Source organism: Hyla sarda, chromosome 4 (genome assembly GCF_029499605.1).
Source record: "Hyla sarda isolate aHylSar1 chromosome 4, aHylSar1.hap1, whole genome shotgun sequence".
Taxonomy (NCBI): domain Eukaryota; kingdom Metazoa; phylum Chordata; class Amphibia; order Anura; family Hylidae; genus Hyla; species Hyla sarda.
This window is the reverse complement of record NC_079192.1, coordinates 26,002,638-26,028,247: the sequence shown is the minus strand read 5'-3', so window position 1 is coordinate 26,028,247 and position 25,610 is coordinate 26,002,638. Positions and strand designations below refer to the sequence as shown.

At 48.2% G+C, this 25,610-nt stretch overlaps 1 protein-coding gene across 1 annotated transcript in view; it reads left to right on the top strand.

Moving 5' to 3' along the window:
• The window catches only part of LOC130367331 (mucin-3B-like), a 53,880-nt gene that overhangs the window by 10,562 nt on the left and 17,708 nt on the right, over nt 1-25,610 (top strand). Inside the window, exons 3-5 of the mRNA XM_056569741.1 lie at nt 1,956-2,077; nt 2,162-2,220; nt 18,845-18,996. Coding sequence (XP_056425716.1) covers nt 1,956-2,077; nt 2,162-2,220; nt 18,845-18,996 — 333 coding nt within the window. The remainder of the gene's footprint in view (nt 1-1,955; nt 2,078-2,161; nt 2,221-18,844; nt 18,997-25,610) is intronic.

Sequence of the window (25,610 nt, the reverse complement as noted above, 5' to 3'; positions counted from 1 at the left end):
GAAAAGAACTTCCTCTGTAGTATAGAGCAGCTGAGAAGTACTGGAATGATTAAGATTTTTTAAATAAAAGTAATTTACAATTCTGTATAACTTTCTGGCACCAGTTGATTTAAAAAAAAAAATTCCAGGAGAGTACCTCTTTAAAAGAAATTATCTCTGTTTTTCTATTTCTGGATAACCCCTTTAAAGAGTTGGAGCTGTTGTTTTGGAATTAATGAAGACATGTTCTTAAAAAGTTTCCTTTAATCCTTGAGAAGAATGTTAATGGAATTATGAAAGCTTGAGTTGCCTTTTAAATTGCTTTATAAGTAGTGGGAAGAACTAGGGTGCAAATATTATTATGGTGTAAAACAAATTTCTTCATAGGTGTTTATTAAAATTTGGTGTAGTTTCTGTTGTACAGTAGTGTTGAGCGGCATAGGCCATATTAGAATTTGCGATATTTCGTGAATATATGGACGAATATTCGTTGATATCGCATGATAAAAGAGCTAAAAGAAGGGAGGGATCAATATGCGCGAAAATTCGCATATGCCAATATTCGCATTTGCAAATTTTCGGGTGCCCGCCAGTCTGACACAGTAACTAGTATTGAAGCCTTGTTTACACAACAAGCTGGAAACGGGGAGGGATGATCACTGTGATTTGTACTGTGAAAAAAAAAGTGAATATTCGTAATTGCGAATATTTAGCGCTATATTCGCAATGTTCACGAATTCGCGAATATGCAACATTTGCAATAATTGCAATGTGAATATTCGCGCCCAACACTATTGTACAGCTAGTACAGAGTCCTACAGAGAAGCTAGTTTGAGTAGTCTGCCGCCTCTCCTGAGCCAACTAGTTTATTGATTTATGACTAGATCAAATGTCAAGAAGTTTCTTCAAGAGGGGAGAGAAGGGCTGATAACAAATCAGTCAGAGAATTGCTTATCTGATGGGCCTCACTGATAACAGGAGACTGTAGAGGTTGTAGAAAAAATAATGCCCATAGATTTCTAATAGTGACTAATGGAGAAAGTGTTTTGGTACCATAAGAAGTACAAAACAAGAATCAGAAAAAGTATTTTAAGACGCCTCTTGTCTTTAAGACAGCTGGTTTAAAGGGGTACTCCACTGCCCCAGTGTCCGGAACATTTAGTCTGCGGGGGTCGTGATGTTACACCATGCCCCCTCAATAGAAGTCTATGGGAGGGGGCTTGACGGACGTCACGCCCCCTCCCATAGACTTGCATTGAGGGGGTGTGACATCATAAACCCCTCATGATGTCACACCCACTCAATGCAAGACTATGGGAGGGGGTGTGACGTCCGTGTGGCCGTAAAGTCACGACTCTCGCACCCAGCATTCTGAACTAAAGGTTCTGGATGCTGGGGGCAGTGGAGTACCCCTTTAAAGGGGTACTCCCATGGAAAACTTTTTTTTTTTAAATCAACTGGTGCCAGAAAGTTAAACAGGTTTGTAGATCACTTCTATTAAAAAATCTTAATCCTTCCAGTACCTTTTAGGGGCTATATACTAAAGAGAAATCCAAAAAAGAAATGCATTTCCTCTGATGTCATGACCACAGTGCTCTCTGTTGACCTCTGCTGTCCATTTTAGGAACTGTCCAGAGCAGGAGAAAATCCTCATAGCAAACATATGCTGCTCTGGACAGTTCCTAAAATGGACAGCAGAGGTCAGCAGAGAGCACTGTGGTCATGACATCAGAGGAAATGCATTTATTTTTTGGATTTCTCTTTAGTATACAGCCCCTAAAAAGTACTGGAAGGATTAAGATTTTTTAATAGAAGTGATTTACAAATCTGTTTAACTTTCTGGCACCAGTTGATTAAAAAAAAAAAAAAAAAAAAAAAGGTTTTCCACGGTAGTACCACTTTAACTATGTAAAAAAAAAACAAAAAGTGTGAAAAAAGAAATCCCCTCCACATCGCTCTCTTATTTTCTCCTGCAGTGAAGACTGTTGACACCAGTGTGAAGGTGGAGTTAAAGATCAATAATAAGCAGCTTGATGAGAATCTGATGAACAATCAATCAGACGAATACAAAGAATTTGAGAAGGAGTTTAAAGTGTTGGTAAGAAGCCAGAAAGACTAAGCCTAACATACAATTTCATTGTCATTTGACATAAGTTATAATTTTTGTTCTTTGTTTATACAGATGAAAGACACCTATGCAGATTTGGACGGGTACAAAGATGTAGAAATTGTGGAATTAAAGTAAGTGTCTTTACTTAGGAAACTTATTTTTTTTTAATCTATTGAGGTGTTTGAAAGGACAAAACACAGAGTTTGAGCATTGATGGATACCAATCCCAATGCTGGCCCTTTAACCCCTTAAGGACACATGACGTTCTCATACGTCTCCATTTCCGAGTCCTTAAGGACACATGACGTATGAGAACGTCATGTGTTTTACCGGCCCCCCGCAACCATCTGGAGCGGAGCCGGTGCCCGATGCCTGCTGAAATCGTTCAGCAGGCATCGCGGCATATCGCCCAGGGGGGTCATTATGACCCCCCATGTCGGCGATGGCCGCAGATCGCTGGACAATTCAGTCCAGCGATCTGCGGCGGATTCCGGGTCAATCGGGTCTCCAGTGACCCGGTGACCCGGAATTATTGGCTGATCGGGGCCGTCAGAGACGGCCCCGAACAGCCAGACCCAGCAGGGGTGAGGTGGCACTGGTGCCACCTCACGATCGCCCTGATTCGTCGGCCGGATTACCGGCCGACCAATCAGGGCGCCTGCTGCGGGTGTCACTCCCGCAACCCGCTCCGCCCCTCTTCCGGAGGACGTGAGTGGGTGCGGGACGTGCACCCCGGGTGCTGGGGACCCCGATCCCCGGCGCCCCTGTTGGGATCGGGGCCCCAGGAGCAGCGGCGACGACGAGGGACTGACCTGTGCGGCGAGGATCGTTGGAGGTGAGTGACAGCCTCCTGCTGTTGCTTAGCAACAGCTCCCAGCATGCAAAAAGGGCATGCTGGGAGCTGTAGTTATGCAACAGCAGGAGGCAGACCACCACAACTCCCAGCATTCCCTTATGGGCATGCTGGGACTTGTAGTTTTGCAACAGCTGGAGGCACATTCTTTCTATGGAAAAGTGTACCTTCAGCTGTTGTATAACTAAAACTCCCAGCTTGCACAATCAGCTAAAGTGCATGCTGGGAGTTGTAGTGGTGCATCTGGTGGTTGCATAACTACAACTCCCAGCATGCCCATTGGCTGTCGGTGACTGCTGAGAGTTGTAGTTTTGCAACAGCTAAAGGCACACTGAGTTAAGTAGCAAACCAGTGTGTCTCCAGCTGTTGCATAACTACAATCCCCAGCATCCCCAGCCAAAGTTGTATGCCTCCCGCTGTTGCATAACTACAACACCCAGCATGCCCTTCCGCTGTCCGTACATGCTGGGGGTTGTAGCTTTTGCAACAGCTGAAGGCACACTGGTTGCAAAACACTGAGTTTGTTACCAAACTCGGTGTTTCACAACCAGTGTGCCTCCAGCTGTTGCAAAACTACAACTCCCAGCATGCACTGATAGACCGTACATGCTGGGAGTTGTAGTTTTGCAACAGCTGGATGTTCCCCCCCCCCAATGTGAATGTACAGGGTACACTCACATGGGCGGAGGATTACTGTAAGTATCCGGCTGCAAGTTTGAGGTGCGGCAAAATTTCTGCCGCAGCTCAAACTGCCAGCGAGAAACTACTGTGAACCCCCCGCCCGTGCGACTGTACCCTAAAAACACTACACTACACTAACACAAAATAAAAAGTAAAAAACACTATATACACATACCCCTACACAGCCCCCCTCCCCAATAAAAATGAAAAACGTCTGGTATGCCACTGTTTCCAAAACGGAGCCTCCAGCTGTTGCAAAACAACTACTCCCAGTATTGCCAGATAGCCGTTGACTGTCCAGGCATGCTGGGAGTTTTCCAACAGCTGGAGGCACCCTGTTTGGGAATCACTGGCGTAGAATACCCCTATGTCCACCCCTATGCAAGTCCCTAATTTAGGCCTCAAATGCGCATGGCGCTCTCACTTTGGAGCCCTGTTGTATTTCAAGGCAACAGTTTAGGGCCACATATGGGGTATCGCCGTACTCGGGAGAAATTGCCTAACAAATTTTGGGGGGTATTTTCTGCTATTACCCTTTTAAAAAATGTTAAATGTTTGGGAAAACAAGCATTTTAGGTAAAAAAAATATATATTTTTTTACATATGCAAAAGTCGTGAAACACCTGTAGGGTATTAAGGTTCAAATTACCCCTTGTTACGTTCCCCGAGGGGTCTAGTTTCCAAAATGGTATGCCATGTGTTTTTTTTTTTGCTGTCCTGGCACCATAGGGGCTTCCTAAATGCAGCATGCCCCCAGAGCAAAATTCACTTTCAAAAAGCTAAATGTGACTCCTTCTCTTCTGAGACCTGTAGTGCGCCAGCAGAGCACTTTTCACCCCCATATGGGGTGTTTTCTGAATCGGGAGAAATTGGGCTTCAAATTTTGGGGGGTATTTTCCGCTAATACCCTTTTTAAAAATGTAAACATTTTGGGAAAACAAGCATTTTAGGTAAAAAAATATTTTTTTTTTTACATATGCAAAAGTCGTGAAACACCTGTAGGGCATTAAGGTTCACGTTACCCCTTATTACATTCCCCAAGGGGTCTAGTTTCCAAAATGGTATGCCATGTGTTTTTTTTTTGCTGTTCTGGCACCATAGGGGCTTCCTAAATGCGGCATGCCCCCAGAGCAAAATTTGCTTTCAAAAAGCCGAATGTGACTCCTTCTCTTCTGAGACCTGTAGTGCGCCAGCAGAGCACTTTTCACCCCCATGCGAGGTGTTTTCTGTATCGGGAGAAATTGGGCTTCAAATTTTGGGGGGTATTTTCTGCTATTACCCTTTTTAAAAATGTAAAATTTTTGGGAAACCAAGCATTTTAGGTAAAAAAAATATATATTTTTTTTACATATGCAAAAGTCGTGAATCACCTGTAGGGTATTAAGGTTCACTTTACCCCTTTTTACGTTCCCTGAGGGGTCTAGTTTCCAAAATGGTATGCCATGTGTTTTTTTTTGCTGTCCTGGCACCATAGGGGCTTCCTAAATGCGGCATGCCCCCCAAAAACCATTTGTCGCTCCATCTGAGCCCTCTACTGCGCCCGCCGAACAATTAACATAGACATATGAGGTATGTGCTTACTCGAGAGAAATTGGGTTTCAAATAAAAGTAAAAATTTTCTCCTTTTTACCCCTTGCAAAAATTGGGTCTACAAGAACATGCGAGTGTAAAAAATGAAGATTTTGAATTTTCTCCTTCACTTTGCTGCTATTCCTGTGAAACACCTAAAGGGTTAATACACTTACTGAATGTCATTTTGAATACTTTGGGGGGTGTTGTTTTTATAATGGGGTCATTTATGGGGTATTTCTAATATGAAGACCCTTCAAATCCACTTCAAAACTGAACTGGTCCCTGAAAAATAGTGAGTTTGAAAATTTTGTGAAAAATTTCAAAATTGCTGCTGAACTTTGAAGCCCTCTGGTGTCTTCCAAAAGTAAAAACTCATACATTTTATGATGCAAACATAAAGTAGACATATTGTATATGTGAACCCAAAAAATATATATTTTGAATATCCATTTTCCTTACAAGCAGAGAGCTTCAAAGTTAGAAAAATGCTAAATTTTCATTTTTTTCATCAAATTTTGGGATTTTTCACCAAGAAAGGATGCAAGTTACCATAAAATTTTACCACTAAGTTAAAGTAGAATATGTCACGAAAAAACAATCTCGGAATCAGAATGATAACTAAAAGCATTCCAGAGTTATTAATGTTTAAAGTGACAGTGGTCAGAATTGCAAAAAACGCTCCGGTCCTTAAGGTATAAAATGGCCTGGTCCTCAGTACTTTTTGGGGGCTGTATACTAAAGAGAAATCCAAAAAAGAAATGTATTTCCTCTGATGTCATGACCACAGTGCTCTCTGCTGACCTCTGCTGTCCATTTTAGGAACTGTCCAGAGCAGCATATGTTTGCTTTGGGGATTTTCTCCTTCTCTGGACAGTTCCTAAAATGGACAGCAGAGGTCAGCAGAGAGCACTGTGGTCATGACATCAGAGGAAATGCATTTCTTTTTTGGATTTCTCTTTAGTATACAGCCCCTAAAAAGTACTGGAAGGATTAACATTTTTGAATAGAAGTGATTTACAAATCTTTTTAACTTTCTGGCACCAGTTCATTAAAAAAATGAAAAGTTTTCCATGGGAGTACCCCTTTAATCCAAGTAAAACTTTTGCATCCATGTCAATGTTTTTGTCAGATGATCAATAGCTATTCCTACAAATTATTCTCCCACCTTATATGCCCCTACTACTACAAATACAGAAAGCCCTTCACCAAGGGCCCGCACTGCCGTACATGCAGTCCCCATCTGGCTGAACATGCACACCGTTGATAACACAGGCAGACTATCAGCCATGACTGGTCATGCAAGACTGTTGTAAGAACTTTATTTTCTTCCTTGTAAAAGAAGGCATTCAATGGTTAATTTGGTGCCTATCACACAGTTACAGGCTATGTCTGTGTGACAGGAACCTGCATTAATCCATGAGGGCTTTGGTTAGTGCATATAAAGACATCCTTAAAGGGGTACTCCGGTGGAAAACAATTTTTTTTTTAAATCAACTGGAGCCGGAAAGTTAAAAAGATTAAAAAAAATCTTAATCCTTCCAGTACTTATCGGCTGCTGTATGCTCCAGAGGAAGTTGTGTAGCTGTCAGGATCCGGACTGGTATACTGGTAGTGGATCCTCTGTGTCAGAGGGGCGATGACGGGGCCGTACCAGGGGAACGGAATCTAAGGGGTTACTGGTTTTCACCAGAGCCCGCCGCAAAGCGGGATGGACTTGCTGCGGCAGGTAACCCCCAGGTCATTCCACCCGGTAGCGACTCAACCCCTCTGGCAGCTGAAACTGGCTCGGGACACAAGGACAAGGCAAAGGCAAGGTCAGACGTAGCAGAAGGTCAGGGCAGGTGGCAATGGTTCGTAGTCAGGGGCAACAGCAAGGGTCTGGATACACAGGCAATGGCTTACAAAAACGCTTTCACTGGCACAATGCAGCAAGATCCGGCAAGGACAGGAAGGGGAAGAGGAATTATATACAAAATGGGAGTGTTTACACTGATTGGGCCAGGCACCAATTAGTGGTGCACTGGCTCTTTAAATTTCAGAGAGCCGGCGCGCGCGTGCCCTGGAGAGAGGGGCCGCGCGCGCCGGGACGGAACCGAAGGAGGACGGGGCAGGTGAGAGGATCGGGATGCGACCGGCGGGCACGTCCCGCCACGCGGATCGCATCCCCGCCAGGGACACTAGAGCAGCGCTCCCGTACAGCGGGTCTGACCGGGGCGCTGCACACAGAAGAATGCCGCGAGCGCCGTCACAGAACCCCCCCCCCCTTTGGTCTCCCCCTCCTTTTGGAGGAAAAATCTTGAGTAGGAACCCCAGAGGGAGAGAGAATAGGGAGGGGGGGAATCGGGTGACGGACGTACACCACAAAAAATGGGGACTTGAAAAAAGACTCAGAATATTTAAAATTGTATGAAAATTCGGCCCAGGGCAAAAGATCCACCCAGTCATCTTGACGGGAGGAGACAAAATGACGCAAGTAGTCACCGAGTATTTGATTTACTCTTTCCACTTGACCATTGGATTGAGGGTGGTAAGCAGAAGAAAAACTTAATTTGATTTTTAATTGACTACATAGCGCTCTCCAAAATTTGGAAACAAATTGGACACCTCTGTCAGAGACGATGTGCATGGGAAGCCCATGGAGGCGAAAAATATGAAGAAAAAATTGTTTCGCCAACTGTGGTGCAGTAGGCAGACTAGGCAGAGGAACAATAAGCCATTTTAGAAAAACGATCAACGACCACCCAAATGCCTGTATTGCCGTGAGACGATGGAAGGTCAGTAATGAAGTCCATAGCTATATGGGACCATGGCTGTTCAGGCACAGGCAGAGGAAGAAGAAGGCCTGCAGGTTTCTGACATGGGGTTTTGTCATGGGCACAAACAGTACAAGCCCGAACAAAATCAGTCACATGCTTTTCCAGGGAAGACCACCAATAGTGTCTGGAAATTAACTGCACAGAATTCTTGACACCAGCATGTCCGGCCAAATGAGAGGAGTGACCCCATTTAAGGATTTTGAGCCGAAAGCGTGGAGGTACGAAGGTTTTTCCAGAAGGAATTTGCACAAGGGTGGTAGGAGCAGAGGAGATAAGGCACTCAAGTGGAATAATGTACTGAGGAAGAGCTTCAGATTTGGAGACATTGGTGGAACGTGATAGAGCATCAGCCCTGCCATTTTTGTCGGCAGGACAAAAATGTATTTAAAAATTGAAGCGGGCAAAAAACAACGACCATCTAGCTTGGCGTGGATTTAATCGCTGTGCAGATTGAAGATACAACAAGTTTTTATGGTCCGTATAGATGATGATGGGGTGATCGGATCCTTCCAAGAGATGTCTCCACTCCTCAAGTGCCAACTTGATGGCCAAGAGTTCGCGGTCGCCAATCGAGAAATTTTTCTCTGCAGGAGAAAAGGTTTTGGAGAAAAAAACGCAGGTGAGGGTCTTTCCTGTTGCGTTTTTTTTAATTAAAATTGCACCAGCTCCGATAGATGAGGCATCAACTTCGAGGATAAAGGGCTTCAATGGATCAGGCCTGGAGAGTACAGGAGCAGAGGCAAAGGCAGTTTTGAGGTGGTTAAAGGCTTCCTCCGCCTGCGGTGGCAAGGATTTCGGATTAGCATTTTTCTTGGTCAATGCTACAACAGGAGCAACAATGGTGGAGAAGTGGGGAATGAATTGACGGTAATAATTAGCAAATCCGAGAAAACGTTGGATAGCTCATAGACCAGTGGGGCGTGGCCAATCTAACAACACAGATAGCTTGTCAGGGTCCATTTGAAGGCCTTGACCGGACACTATGTATCCCAGGAAGGGTAGACTGCTGCATTCAAAGAGACATTTTTCAATTTTGGCATAGAGATGATTTTTGCATAGGCGCTGAAGCACTTGATGGACATGGAGGCTGTGTTCCTCTAGATTGGAGGAAAAAATGAAGATGTCATCAAGATAGACTACCACACAGGAATACAGCATGTCCCGAAAAATCTCATTGACAAAGTCCCGAAAGACTGCAGGGGCGTTGCAAAGCCCAAAGGGCATGACAAGATATTCAAAGTGTCCATCTCTAGTATTGAACGCGGTTTTCCATTCGTCACCTACTCGAATATGGATGAGATTATAGGCACCCCTAAGATCGAGTTTGGTAAAAATTTTTGCTCCCCGCAGGCGATCAAATAGTTCTGAGATGAGAGGCAGAGGATAACGGTTCTTTACAGTAATTTTGTTTAGACCGCGGTAATCAATGCAAGGCTGTAGGGAACCATCTTTTTTGGCAATGAAAAAGAAGCCTGCTCCTGCAGGAGATGAAGATTTTCTGATAAAACCCTTTTTAAGGTTTTCTTGTATATATTCAGACATGGCCTGCGTTTCTGGAGCGGATAGAGGGAAAATCCTGCCTCGGGGTGGAGTAGTGCCAGGAAGCAAGTCAATAGGACAGTCAAAGGGTCTGTGCTTTTTACAGAACACATCAGAGAAGTCCTGGTAGGCCTTAGGTAAGCCTGGCAGAGGTGTAGTGATGGAAATTTGACAGATGGGTAGAGACTTCAGGCATCGCTTGTGACAGGAAGAACCCCAACTTTTAATGTCCCCAGAGGACCAATCTAGGGTAGGTGTATGGCGCTGCAGCCACGGCAAGCCAAGTAGGACTTCCGAGGTACAGTTGGGAAGTACAAAAAATTATATGTCCTCGTGATGGAAGACACCAACACCCATGCACAAGGGTTGAGTGCGATAGCGCACGGTACAGTCCAGATTTTGACCATTCACAGAGGAAATGTAGAATGGTTTGAGGAGACGGGTCACAGGGATTTTGAATTTATTGATCAATGAAGCTTCAATGAAATTTCCCATAGAACCAGAGTCCAGAAAGGCCTCAGCAGAGAAGGAAGACTTAGTGGGCAAGGAAATCCATACTGGTATAGTCAGACGTGGAAAGGGAGAATTCACACCTAGTAACGCCTCTCCCATGTTCACTGGGTGCGGGCGTTTTCCCTGACGCGGAGGACGAAGAGGGCAGTCCTTTAACCCCTTAAGGACCCAGCCATTTTACACCCTAGGACCGGGCCAGTTTTTGCACATCTGACCACTGTCACTTTAAACATTAATAACTCTGGAATGCTTTTAGTTATCATTCTGATTCCGAGATAGTTTTTTCGTGACATATTCTACTTTATTTTGGTGGTAAATTTTCGGCGTTACTTGCATCCTTTCTTGGTTAAAAATCCCCAAATTTGATGAAAAATTTGAAAATTTAGCATTTTTCTAACTTTGAAGTTCTCTGCTTGTAAGGGAAATGGATATTCCAAACAACTTTTTTTATTCACATATACAATATGTCTACTTTATGTTTGCATCATAAAATTCTTCAAAGAGCTTCAAAGTTCACCAGCAATTTTCCAATTTTTCACCAAATTTTCAAACTTGATATTTTTCAGGGACCAGTTCAGGTTTGAAGTGGATTTGAAGGGTCTTCATCTTAGAAATACCCCACAAATGACCCCATTATAAAAACTGCACCCCCAAAGTATTCAAAATGACATTCAGTCAGTGTTTTAACCCTTTAGGTGTTTCACAGGAATAGCAGCAAAGTGAAGGAGAAAATTCACAATCTTCATTTTTTACACTTGCATGTTCTTGTAGACCCAATTTTAGAATTTTTTCAAGGGGTAAAAGGAGAAAATGTATACTTATATTTGTAGCCCAATTTCTCTCGAGTAAGCACATACCTCATATGTCTATGTAAATTGTTCGGCTGGCGCAGTAGAGGGCTCAGAATGGAAGGGGCGACAAGGGGATTTTGGAGAGTACGTTTTTCTGAAATGGTTTTTGGGGGGCACGTTGCATTTAGGAAGCCCCTATGGTGCCAGAACAGCAAAAAAAAAAAAAAAAAAAACACATGGCATACCATTTTGGAAACTAGACCTCTTGAGGAAAGTAACAAGGAATTAAGTGAGCCTTAATACCCCACAGGTGTTTCACGACTTTTGCATATGTAAAAAAATAATAATAAAAAATGTCACAAAAATGTGTGTTTCCCCCCAAATTTCACATTTTTGCAAGGGTTAATAGCAGAAAATACACCCCAAAATTTGTAACCCCATCTCTTCTGGGTATGGAGGTACCCCATAAGTTGACCTGAAGTGCACTACGGGCGAACTACAATGCTCAGAAGAGAAGGAGTCATATTGGGCTTTTGAGAGCAAATTTGGCTCGGGGGCATGTCGCATTTAGGAAGCCCCTATGGTGCCAGGACAGCAAAAAATACCCACATGGCCTACCATTTTGGAAACTAGACCCCTTGAGGAACGTAATAAGGAATAAAGTGAGCCTTAATACCCCACAGGGGTTTCACGACTTTTGCATACATAAAAAAAAAAAAATGTTTTCACAAAAATGTGTGTTTCCCCCCCAAATTTCACATTTTGGCAAGGTTTAATAGCAGAAAATACCCCCAAAAATTTGTAACTCCATCTCTTCTGAGTATGGAGGTACCCCATAAGTTGACCTGAAGTGCACTACGGGCACCACAATGCTCAGAAGAGAAGGAGTCATATTTGTCTTTTTGAGAGCAAATTTTGCTCGGGGGGCGTGTCGCATTTAAGAAGCCCCTATGGTGCTAGGACAGCAAAATAACCCCCCCCCCCCACATGGCATACCATTTTGGAAACTAGACCCCTTGAGGAACATAACAATGAGCATTTACCCCCCACTGGTGTCTGTCAGATCTTTGGAACAGTGGGCTGTACAAAATTTTTTATTTGCACAGCCCACTGTTCCAAAGATCTGTCAGACACCAGTTGGGGGTAAATTCTCACTGCACCCCTCATTACATTCCGTGAGGGGTGTAGTTTCCGAAATGGGGTCACATGTGGGGTTTTGTTTATTTTTGCGTTTGTCAAAACCGCTGTAAGAATCAGCCACCCCTGTGCAAATCACCACAAATGTACATGGTGCACTCTCCCTTCTGGGCCTTGTTGTGCGCTCCCAGAGGACTTTGCGCCCACATATGGGGTATCTCCGTAGTCGGGAGAAATTGCATTACAAATTTTGGGGGGCTTTTTTCCCTTGTACCTCTTGTGAAAATGAAAAGTATAGGGCAACTCCATCATGTTAGTGTAAAAAATCTATTTTTTTACACTAACATGCTAGTGTAGACCCCAACTTCACCTTTTCATAAGGGGTGAAAGGAGAAAAAGCCCCCCAAAATTTGTTAGGCAATTTCTCCCGAGTACGGCGATACCCCATATGTGGCCCTAAGCTGTTGCCTTGAAATACGACAGGGCTCCGAAGGGAGAGAGCGCCATACGCATTTGAGGCCTGAATTAGGGATTTGCATAGGGGTGGACATAGGGGTATTCTACGCCAGTGATAACCAAACAGGGTGCCTCCAGCTGTTGCAAAACTCCCAGCATGCTTGGACAGTCAACGGCTGTCCGGCAATACTGGGAGTTTTTGTTTTGCAACAGCTGGAGGCTCCATTTTAGAAACAGTGGCGTACCAGACGTTTTAAATTTTTAGTGGGTAGGGGGGCTGTGTAGGGGTATGTGTATATATGTAGTGTTTTTTACTTTTTATTTTATTTTGTGTTAGTGTAGTGTAGTGTTTTTAGGGTACAGTCACATGTGAGTTTCCCGCTGTGAGTTTGAGCTGCCGCGCAAAATTTGATGCATCGCAAACTTGCAACCTGATACTCACTGTAAGCCCCCTGCCCATGTGAATGTACCTTCACAGAGGGGGGGGGACCTCCAGCTGTTGCAAAACTACAACTCCCAGCATGCACAGTCTATCAGTGCATGCTGGTAGTTATAGTCTTGCAACAGCTGGAGGAACACGGGTTGGGAAACACTGAGTTAGGAGACAGGCAATGTTTCCCAACCAGTGTGCCTCACCAGTGTTTCCCAACCAGTTGCAAAACCACAACTCCCAAACATTCTCAGGCATGCTGGAAGTAGTAGTTCGGCAACATCTTTAGAGCCAGATGTTGCCGAACTACAACTCCCAGCATGCTTGGAGTTATAGTTTTGCAACATCTGGAGGACTACAGTTTGCAGACCACTAATACAGTGGTTCCCAATCTGTGCCCTTCCAGATGTTGCAAAACTACAACTCCCAGTATGCCAAAACTGTCCAGGCATGCTGGGAGTTGTAGTTCTGCAACATCTGAAGGGCCAGATGTTACAGAACTACAACTCCCAGCATGCCTGGACAGTAAGGGCATGCTGAGGATGTGTAGTTTTGCAACATCTGGAAGGGCAAAGTGGTCTCCAAACTGTGGACCTCCAGATGTTGCAAAACTGCAACTCCCAGCATGCCCAGACGCCAAGGGCTGTCTGGGCATGCTGGGAGTTGTAGTGTAAGGGGACCAGATGGAGCAGTCCAGATCGCTTTATGGCGGTCTGGACTGCTGCAACGGTCCCGCAATGCAGCCGAAGATAAACTAACCTGTCGCCATCGCCGCCGTCTCCGCCGCCGGGATCCGGGTCTTCAGGGACTAGGTAAGTACCAGGGCCGGGCCCCAGCACTCCCTCGTCCCCCACCGCGTCCTCCGGTCTTCCTCCCGTCCTCTCCGGACTTCCAGGGGCCGGGCAGGGCAGGAGGAAGTAACCGCCCCCCCCCTGCTATTGGTCGGTTAGCTAACCGACGAATCGCAGGGTATAGGAGGAGGTGGCAGGCTTGCCACCTCGCTCCTATACTTCAGCATGGTCCTGGCTGTCTGTGACAACCGGGATCATGCAAAAGAGACCTGATCAGCCCGGTATCGCCGCAGATCGCAGGGGCGATTTCCCTCGCGATTTGCGACGATCGCCGACATGGGGGGCCTACATGGCCCCCCTCGGCATTTGCCCTGGATGCCTGCTGAAGGATTTCAGCAGACATCCGGTTCCGATCTCTGCCCGGCGCACGGCAGGGACCGGAATACGCCAGGACGTCACAGGACGTCCTGGGTCCTTAAAGCCCAGGGTGCCAGGATGTCACAGGACGTCTTGGGTCCTTAAGGGGTTAAGAAATGTTCGGAGCTCACACAGTATAGGCACAAGTTCTCGTTCCTACGGCGAGTCCTCTCTTGTTGGGTCAGGCAAGACCAGTCCACTTTCATGGCTTCCTCGGTGGAAGGCACAGAAACAGGTTGCAATGGATGCTGAGAGAGAGGGACCAGGCGCGGATACGCCTGGTGCGAACAAGATCCTTTTCCTGGCGAAGCTCCTGGCGTCTTTCAATGTAACGCATATCAATGCAGGTAGCCAACTGGATGAGTTCAGTCAGGGAGGAGGGTATCTCTCATGCGGCCGTACAATCCTTGATGTGGCTGGATAAACCTTTCTTGAAGGTCGCGCAGAGAGCCTCATTATTCCAGGTCAACTCAGAGGCCAGTGTGCGGAACTGTATGGCATATTCGCCCACTGTAGAGTCTCCTTGGACGAGGTTTAGCAAGGCTGTTTCAGTGGATGATGCACGGGCAGGTTCCTCAAAGACACTGCGTACTTCGGAGAAGAAGGACTGAATGGTAGCAGGGGCAGGATCGTTGCGGTCTCAAAGCGGTGTGGCCCTGGACAAGGCCTTTCCAGATAGCAGACTGACCACGAATGCCACCTTAGACCGTTCTGTGGGAAACTGGTCCAGCATCATCTCCAGGTGCAGCGAACACTGGGTCAGGAATCCACGGCACAGCTTAGAATTTCCATCAAACTTGTCAGGTAGAGACAGGCAGACTCTGGATGTGGAAGCGGCAGCTCGCTGTGGAGGAGATGATTGCTGAAGCATGGCAGTCAACTGAGACATCTGTTGTCCTTGTTGGGGGGCGATCTGGTGAGATTGCTGGGTGACCACGGTGATGAGGTCAGCGAGACTTGGCAGCGGCACCTCAGCGGGATCCATGGCCGGATCTACTGTCAGGATCCGGACTGGTATACTGATAGTGGATCCTCTGTGCCAGAGGGGCAATGACGTGGGCCGTACCAGGGGAACGGAATCTAAGTAGTTACTGGTTTTCACCAGAGCCCGCCGCAAAGCGGGATGGACTTGCTGTGGCAGGTAACCCCCAGGTCGTTCCACCCGGTAGCGACTCAACCCCTCTGGTGGCTGAGACTGGCACGGGACACAAGGACAAGGCAAAGGCAAGGTCAGACGTATCAGAAGATCAGGGCAGGTGGCAACGGTTCGTAGTCAGGGGCAACAGCAAGGGTCTGGATACACAGGCCATGGCTCACAAAAACGCTTTCACTGGCACAAGGCAACAAGATCCGGCAAGGACAGGAAGGGGAAGAGGAATTATATACAAAATGGGAGTGATTACACTGATTGGGCCAGGCACCAATTAGTGGTGCACTGGCCCTTTAAATTCCAGAGACCGGCGCGCGTGCGCCGGGACGGAACCGAAGGAGGACGGGGCAGGTGAGAGGATCGGGATGCGACCCGGGGGCGGGCACGTCCCGCCACTCGAATCGCATCCCCGCCAGGGACACTAGAGCAGCGCTCCCGGACAGCGGGTCTGACCGGGGCGCTGCACACAGAAAAACGCCGCGAGCGCTCCGGGGAGGGACAGGGACCCGGAGCGCTCGGCGTTACAGTAGCTCTTTTCAGTCTGAATACAGTGCTTTCTGCTGCCACCTCTGTCCTTGTCAGGAGCTGTCTAGAGCAGAAGCAAAACCCCATACTAAACCTCTACTACTCCGGACAGTTCTTGACATGGACAGAGGTGTCAGAAGAGAGCACTGTGGTCAGACTGGAAAGAAGTAGTAGACCCAAGAGCCACTGGCCGACATTTATCATTGTCTTTAGACTGTTTTTTGTGTTTCCAAAAGGCATAAAAAGGCGCAAGCCTTTTTGCGCCTTTTTGTTTACACATTTCTCCTGATTTTGAGTTGCAATCCACTGATTTTGGCAATACACATGATATAAAAGGGATTTATTAACTGAACCTTTTTGTAGAAAGGCGCAAAAAAGGCGCAAAGCCAACGAAAAGTCTCAAAAACTACACCATCCCAGACCTGGTGTAGCTTTTTAGGCCCACATTTATCATTGTAGGTGTAAGTGAAGCATTTTTTTACACCTTCCTTTTGTGTGCTGGCAATGTGTAGGAGCACCAAATTTATTAAATGTTCACCAAGCATTTGATAAATTTTGTGCAGGTAAACATTTTCTCAAATTTCTCTCTTCACATACACTAAAAAGCTACCCCAGGTCTGGGATGGTGTCGTTTTACAGACTTTTCAGTGGCTTTGCACCTTTTTTGTGCCTTTTTACAAAAAGGCACAGTTCATAAATCCCTTCTATATCATGTGTATTGCCAAAATCAATGGATTGCAACTCAAAAAGGCGCAAAAAGGCGCAAATAAACCCTGCTTGCGCCTTTTTGTGCCTTTTGTAGACACAAAAAACAGTCTAAAGACAATGATAAATGTTGGCCTTAGTGTATGTGACGAGAGAAATTTGAGAAAATGTTTACTGGCACACAGTGGCGTACCGGGGGGGGGGGGGGGGGCGGCCCGCCCCAGGTGCCACTCTCAAGGGGGGTGCCAGGGGCGGACTGACTCGCCGCCGCCACTGCTGAGGTCCGGGACACTCGTCCAAGATCCCCAGCAGTAAGCGCTACATTCTCCTGTATGCGCGATACACACACATACAGGAGAAGGCGTCCCCTCTGTGTGAGCCGCATCTGAAGCTACACAGAGGAGACGTGACCTCCGCCCCCACGCAGCACGCATTACAGGCGCCGGTGACGTCACTCATCCGGCGCCTGTACTGTGGAGGGGAGAAGACGCGGGCCCTGCAGCTGAGGAGATCGCTGCGTGGGATATCAGGTGAGCATCCTTTTTTTTAAATTTTTTTTGCTCTGCATATACCTACAGGGAAGGGGGGGAGAGGGAGGGGGGGGGGTGCTCTGCATTTACCTATAGGGAAGGGGGGGGAGGGGGGTGCTCTGCATTTACCTATAGGGAAGGGGGGGTGCTCTGCATTTACCTATAGGGAAGGGGGGAGAGGGGGGGGGTGCTCTGCATTTACCTATAGGGAAGGAGGGAGAGGGGGTGTGCTCTGCATTTACCTATAGGGAAGGAGGGAGAGGGGGGGTGCTCTGCATTTACCTAAAGGGAAGGGGGGAGAGGGAGGGGGGGTGCTCTGCATTTACCTATAGGGAGGGGGGTGGAGGGGGGTGATCTGCATTTACCTATAGGGAAGGGGGGGAGGGGGGGTGCTCTGCATTTACCTATAGGGAAGGGGGGGAGAGGGAGGGGGTGCTCTGCATTTACCTATAGGGAAGGGGGGAGAGGGGGGTGCTCTGCATTCACCTATAGGGAAGGGGAGGAGAGGGGGGGACAGCGCTGTGCTAGGCTGATAATACATACCCGAGGGGGAGGGGCCCAACCGGTATTGCGGTATGGTGGAAAATTCATATCATGCAGCCCAAAAAATGTGGTATTCGGTATGAACCGGTATACCGCCCAGCCCTAGATATACCTATGGGAAAGAGGGGGGGGGGGGTGTAGCTCTGCATATACCTATGGGAAAGAGGGGGGGTGTAACTCTACATATACCTATGGGAAAGAGGGGGGGTGTAGCGTAGCTCTGCATATACCTATGGGAAAGAGAGGGGGGGTGTAACTCTGCATATACCTATGGGAAAGAGGGGGGGGTGTAACTCTGCATATACCTATGGGAAAGAGGGGGTTACCTGGCTACCTACCTACCTGCCCTTTTACTGTGCAGGACACCAAGGAGGGCATTATTACAGTTTGTGGGCCTATAGATGGGAAGATTGTGTAGAGGAGAGGAGGGCACTGAAAATATGCAGATGTTAAGAGATCCACATGGCGGTCTTATCCAGATGGAGAAGAAAAGGAAAGAGGACACTGCTGATCAGAAAAGATGTAATTGTGAGTCCAAAAATGTAACTGTAATCACTTATATGGTATACAGATCCTGTGTACAGCTGATATCTACCGCCATATGGTCCTGTATAGTATACTAGTCTGTGTATAGTGGTTTTATTCAGTACAGTATGGCTGTATTATCCAGCTATTGTGTGGTGGTATATATTTACTCCTTGTATACCAGTATTATTGGTCATAGAAATTTACCTACGTTAAAGTGTTTCTTACATATATAAATTTTTGTTTATTGTGTGTGGGATTTGGGTGGAATAGGAGCGTGGCAGAAGATTGACAAGCTGCAGAGCCTAGCAGGGGCCCTTGCCTTTTTTTGGTCCGGGGGCCCCGAGTGTTGTCAGTCCGCTCCTGGGGGGAGGGGAGGGAGGGGGTGTAATTAAGGGGGGGTGCGTGTGTGTTTGTAGGGGGGGTGCCAAACAAAGGATCCGCCCCGGGTGCCAAATGCTCTAGGTACGCCCCTGCCTGCACAAAATGTATCAATTGCTCTGTGACTATTTAATAAATTTGGTGCTCTTACACATTACAGCACACAAAAAAAAGTGTAAAAAAATGTTTCACTTACACCTACAATAATAAATGCTTCACTTGCACCTACAATGATAAATGTCGGCCAGTATATTTAGAAATGTATGAAGGTGTTGAAGCATCCATTGCTATCCTCTCAATTACTATTGCCATTGTGCTCATATATTTTATCGATCAGCTACTGGTCATCAGGGTTTGTGATACATGACCAAAATGACCCCTTTATATATGACTTTGGCAGAAGCGGGAGCATCATTGTGGACCATCTTGTGATTGTGGAGGTAGAATACAAAGAAGACATGACCATAGAGAAAGAGTACGAAAACATCTTACAGCAAGTCACTGTAACAGTGAATACGGTGAAGGAATCTTTCCAGAACTGCACAGAGGACGGTGAGCAACAAAGTCTTCATCACTGTGGTTAAATTTAATTGTATATTTGGGTAAAACTTCTAAAGAGTAGAGCTGAGCGAACCGAATCTGTCGAACCAAGGTTCAGTCCGAAAGTTTGGTGATGCGCCAACTTGAACCTCTGGTACACAAATTATTGTGAAAAAGCAGTGCATAGAGGGTTTGCGCACAGTGGGTCTCATTTACTATGACTTTTTTGAGTAGATTTTATAGGTTTTTTTGTATCGCATGTGCCGTGCGCCAGAATTTTCGATTAAGAATCCAAAAATCCCTACTAACGCTCCATTTTACTCAAAAAAAAGGGCGTGGATGCAGGGGAAAGAGTCATGTCCCTGTCATTTTCGGAAACAAAAACAACAAATTTACTAATGTTCCCACCTAAAATATTATCTGGAACACCTGACAGCCCAGAGCATGTGTAAAAAAAGCAAAATGCTGGGAAAACAGTAACGTGAAAAATAACATGAAAAATACCTGCTGGTGGGGGGGGGGCTTGCGGAACAAGAAACTATGATCGGTCTGAGGCCCGGTCTGTTGAATTTCAAATTTAAGTATAGCAGTTTTATTATATTTGAGGTACACTAATTGTTTACATAAATGAGTGCAAAGAGGGTTTCACCTATTTCTATTCTAATTGTTGCAATAATTTTGACATTATCTTTGCCTTAAAACAGTTCAAAAGTACTTGAAGGGGAACTTTGGTGGAAAACTTTGTGGAAAAGATTTGTAAATTATTTCTTTCTCTATCGGCTCCATTGGGGGACACAGACCGTGGGTGTATGCTGCTGTCTCCAGGAGGTGTGGCACTATGGTAATAAAAAAAGTCACCTCCTCCCAGCAGGATATACCCGCCTTCAGGCTCTGAGCTAATCAGTTTAAGCTTAGTGTCTGAAGGAGGTGGACATGGCCTGGATTCTCCAGACCAGGTCTTCTGTTTTTTTATTTTCCTAGTATAGGGACATGTTAGTTTTTTATTCCTTTTCTTTTCCGTTTTCAGGTGGGGACTCAGGAACTGCGGTTCACTGTTTCCCCATTGCGAGTAAGGGGGCACAGACATTGCGTATATGCGCTGTTAACCCCCTCTCGCCAACGGTCAGTGTCTGGGTGGTACCTCATGGGTCCGGGACCCCCTATGCCTCTGCTCGCCTCGCTCGCGCATAGCAGCTAGGCGTGATGCAGGGACCATAAGCTGACTGAAGACTTCACTGAAGACTCCATTAGGCAAGTTCTTCTGACTGAGGTAAGTACATTTCCCTTTCTCCCCTAGGTGCAAGGACTTGCAACCTCTGGAGACCCTCAGTTTTTGCCCACATTTTCAGGTTTATGGGGCTGGCTGGTACTGGGGCGAGCAGTGGCATCTTTGGGGGCATAATTTCTTTATTACACTGTTTGTAAGTGCTCTCTGTGTGAGACTGTGTTTTATTACACTGTATGTAAGTGCTCTCTGTGTGAGACTGTGGTTTTTCTATGCAGCTGTGCCGCAGCGCCTTATATGCGCCTGACAGCTGCAGCGCTTTTTTCTAGCCAAGCGCACGGAGCGCCGGCTTACTTTCATTTTCTCCGGCAGCTGCTGCCGGTGTTTCTGCCGCCCATTTACTTCCCCCAAGCGCATATGTTCTTACATATGCGCCCGGGACAGGGAGGGGGTGCCATTACTCCTTCGTCCCCGACTTGTACTGGCTCTGCCCCTAGGGGCCGGAACTCTCGGGAGGCCCTCCCTCGCAGTGTGTGTGGTGATTTGTACTGTTGGGCGATTGAAGCGCCGTCTTCCTTCACCTCGGCAGCTACCGGCTGCTGGGGGGGGATATGTGCGGCTGCATGTGCGCCCGGGGCATGGGGCGGGCGCCATTACTCTGGTTCTTCTCGGCGGCCTGGGCGCTGTAACTCCGCCCACAGGGCCGCCAGAGCTTCTGGTGGCGCACATCGCCCTCCAATCAGCGCTGCGCACGCGTGTCTGGTGGCGGGGGCCGATCGCCAGTGCCCCTGCTCTGGGAACGCCCCTTTCAGGGGTTAACTCTTTTCCTGCCATAGGGGACACTATTCTGCTCTCCCTCTATACTGACAACTAGATTGCTAGTCTCTATTTTGTCACAATAACATATTATTCCTAAAATGCCCACTGACTCTGCCTGCTCCACTGCTCCCCCAGATCCCCCAGTTTCCCCGGATGTTACAATTCCAGTGGATTCGGCCGTCCCTTCAGCCTGGGGTTTCTTCCTATCCCAGTTTATGGCTGAATTGACTCAAGTCCCCCTTGTGGTGGCTGAGGCCTCACGTGACTAGGTGTCTACCTGGAAGAGGTCTGTCCTGCGCCGACCCTCTGGCGGGTCCCGCTCCTCTTTTACACAAGCCTCACGCTCTCTCTCGAAGCGTACTAGGGGTGTTTGTCTGACTTTTACATTGAGTCTCCAGGTAGACGTGGGCGTCCCTCCGTGGGTCTCGCCTCCCCGTGTCATCTGGTCACGGACGTCGCTCCTCCAGAGGACGTTTCCGGAATCGCCAATCTGCCCTGCCAGAGCCGCGTACCCGGTCAGGCATGCCCCCCTCCAGGGCTGCCTCCATGCGTTCACTTTCTCCTGGTGAACTGGCGGATCAGGTTTCCGAATCGGCATCTGACTCAGAGGACCGCTCGGATATGGTTGAAACGGTGCACTCATTGGTTGCGGCCATAAGAGACACCCTTCACTTAGAGGACCCAGGATCTTTGGACGTTACTCCTGAAGTATCCTTTCATTGTGCATAACCAGCACCTCAAGGATTCAGCTCTTACGCTGAACTTCACATCCTTCTAGAATCTGCATGCAAGCATCCGGTCAAGAGGTTCACGGGAATGAAGAGGGTTCAAGTGCGTTACCCATTCGCCAAGAACCTTGCCTCTAAGGTGGTTTCCCCTCTCTCAATGGTTCCACCAATTTCCTGCCTCTCTAGGCTACTATACTGCCGCTGGTAGAGGCAGCTGCCTTCAAGGACTCGACGGATCAGACGGTGGAGTCCTTGGCGGAGTTTGCCTCGGACGCAGCAGGCTCTGGGTCCGAGGCCCTATTGTTGTGGTGCCCACAACTCAGTCTGGGTATCTTGGCGGGATTTCCCCCAGAGGGTCTATCTTGCTTGGTTCTCCAATGCTGGGGAATTCTGTGCACTGCTTCCATGCAGTCAGTCCGTGGTGCTGCCTTTGCTGTGGGTCCCCTAGCAGCCCTCCGCCGCCCCATGTGGCTTTGGGCGTGGGATGTGGATGCCGCCTCCAACGGGGTCTCTTACCAAGTTGCCTTTTACTGGCACCCGTCTCTTTGACAAGCTCCTTCTCGAGATTATCTCTGTGGCGCCGGGGGGTAAAAGCTACTTGTTGTCTCAGCATAAGGCTTGCTTTTATTCCCAGGGGAATTCCTCTTCCTTTCGGTCCTTTCGGACCTTAGGCCCCAATAAGGGTTATCGGCAGGCTCTGGGTCCGAGGCCCTATTGTTGTGGTGCCCACAACTCAGTCTGGGTATCTTGGCGGGATTTCCCCCAGAGGGTCTATCTTGCTTGGTTCTCCAATGCTGGGGAATTCCCCCAGAGGGTCTATCTTGCTTGGTTCTCCAATGCTGGGGAATTCTGTGCACTGCTTCCATGCAGTCAGTCCGTGGTGCTGCCTTTGCTGTGGGTCCCCTAGCAGCCCTCCGCCGCCCCATGTGGCTTTGGGCATGGGATGTGGATGCCGCCTCCAACGGGGTCTCTTACCAAGTTGCCTTTTACTGGTACCCGTCTCTTTGACAAGCTCCTTCTCGAGATTATCTCTGTGGTGCCGGGGGGTAAAAGCTACTTGTTGTCTCAGCATAAGGCTTGCTTTTATTCCCAGGGGAAGTCCTCTTCCTTTCGGTCCTTTCGGACCTTAGGCCCCAATAAGGGTTATCGGCAGGCACCTTCGCGGGACAAGAGGTCCCCCTCGTTCCGGGCGCGTTCGCCTTGGAAGTCGGACACCAACCGTTCTGACCGAATCATGTAACTGCAATCCCACTTCCACATGGAGTGCAGCCACCACCCGCAGGTTTTTTTCTTGGGTGGGAGGTCGTCTCTTACTTTTTCGAGACATCGGGACCACACACATTCAGGAAGTCGCGAACACCACGGTCTCCTCCTCCGGGAAGCAGTTTCAGGAGGCCCTCCCCTGCCCAGGGAGTCATTGTCTCCGTTCCTACAGGGGAATATTTGCAGGGCCTTTTATTCCACCTTTTTTTGTGGTCTCCCTGGAAGGCGGTTCTGTACGGCCACTTCTGGGCCTCAAGCATCTCACCACCATCTTCTCTGCCACTTCCGTGGCATCCAGGGCACAAGAGGATTTTCTTCCTCGGTGGACATCAAGGATGCCTACCTTCATATTCCTATATTTCCCAGCCATCTGCGGTTCCTCCGCCTTCTGGTTCCGGAGGGGCTTTTTCATCCGTAGCCTATCCCTTTGGTCTGGCCTCTGCTCATCGGGTCTTCGCCTTGATCCTTGCACCAGTGATAGTCCTGTTGCGATCGTGCGGAGTCTCTGTGATTCCTTACGTGAACGACCTTCTCGTCAAGGCTCTCATCATCTTCTGCCGGACAACCGTCTGACACTGTCTGGTGTCCGCTCTCTTCGGGCCACGGCCCCGGTTTCCATCCAAAATTGTATGGAAGTCTTGGGTCGGCTGGTAGTGGCCATGGAGACCGTGCCCTTTGCCCAGTTTTCATTACTGTCCCCTTCAACTGGCGGTTCTCTCTCTATGGGACAGATCTCCTCTGTTTCTCAGTTGCAAGGTTGCTCTCCCTCGGATCCGTGAGTCTCTGCTCTGGTGGCTCCGTTCCCCCCTTCTTCTTCAGGGGTGACCATTCCTTCCCTACTCGGGCAGGTAGTCATGACTGATGCCACTCTGTCGGGCTGGAGCGGCATGTTCAGGGATTGGTCGGTTCAGGACCTCTGGCCTCTCCGGGTAGCCCTGCTTCCAATACACTTTCCGGACCTGGGGGCGATTCTTCTTGTCTTCTTCATGGGGAGTCCCATCTTCTTTCCCGTTCTGTCCGCATCCAGTCGGACAACGCCTCGACATCAGTCTGCGTGGCGGTGCTCGCAGTTCGGCAGCGTTGTTGAGGTGTCGAAGAGTCTCCTCTGGACGGAACGTATGTTTCTGGCCTTTTTCGGCGGTTTCCTTCCAGGTTTGCTCACTGGGAAGCGGACTTCCTCACCTGGTCCTCAGCCGACCCCAGCGAGCGGTCTCTACATCCAGTAGCCTTCGTGCAGACCCGCGTCCTCTGGGGCATTCTAGATGGAGACCCTTTCGTGTCCGGCACAATCTCAAGATTCTTTCATTTATGTCGAGGTCCCGGGAAACCCTGGCTCTAGCCGTGGCTGCCATTGGGATTCCTTGGGGTGGGTTTCCTCTGTCCTCTCAATTTTCTCTCCTTGCTCTCCTTCCCAGGGTTCTGAGGAAGCTCAAAACAGGGGACGTCCCCGCCATTCTGTTAGCTCCAGATTGGCCCCGAAGTTCATGTTACGCCGACGTAGTCAGGTTCTGGGACGACGCTCCTCTGTGCCTTCCGCTCCGCCCGGATCTACTCTCTCAGGGTCCTCTTTGCCACCCCAATTTACAGTCGCTGCATTTGACGGCGTGGCGGTTGAGACCGCGGTTTTGAGGGCCCGCGGGTTCTCTTCCCAAGTCATTTACACCATGCTCAAGGCTAGTAAGCCCTCCTCCGCAGGAATTTACCACCGTACTGGGCGGTCTTATTTTCGTTGGTGTGAAGCTCAGGACTTCTCCCCGGTGACCTTCTCGGTTCTCCGTCTTCTCTTTTTTGCAGTCGGGGTTGGAACTGGGGTTGTCTCTCAGTTCCCTTAAAGGTCAGGTTTCGGCCCTTACTGTTCTTTTCCAGAGGCCCCTGGCTTCTAATCCTCTTGTCCGAACCTTCCTGCAAGGAGTGGCGCACGCCTTTCCTCCTTATCGGTCACCTTCTCTCCCTCACCTTCTCTCCCTTGGGACTTGTATTTGGTTCTGAGTGCCCTCCAGGGTGCACCCTTTGAGCCCCTTAGAGAGGTGTCTCTCCGCCTTCTTTCTTGGGAAGTGGCGTTTCTTGTGGCTGTCACCTCCATCCGGAGGATGTCTGAATTGGCAGCTCTTTTCCTGCCGTTCTCCGTTTCTGGTGTTCCTCCAGGACAAGGTCGTTTCCGGCCAGATCCTTCCTTTTTACCTAAAGTGGTCTCGGCCTTTCGTCTCACTGAGGACATTGTCCTCCCGTTCCTTTGTCCGGTTCCTTCTCATCCTAAGGAGCGCTTACTACACCAGCTGGACGTAGTTCGGGCTGTTCAATCTTATCTCTCCATCACTTCTTCGTTTCATCAGTGTGATTCCTTTTTCGGCCTTACGGAAGGCATCGCAAGGGACAGCCTGATTCCAAGGCCACCATTTCTCGGTGGATTCGGTCCACATTTCGGAAGCCTATCGCTGTAAGGGGAAGATTCCTCCTTTCAGGGTTGTGCTCTTCCACACGTTCTGTTGGGGCCTCCTGGGCTCTCCAGAGTGAGCCACGGCCTCGGCAGATTTGCAAGGCGGCTACCTGGTCGTCTTTGCACACTTTCACAAGGTTTTTTCCTGAGTTCA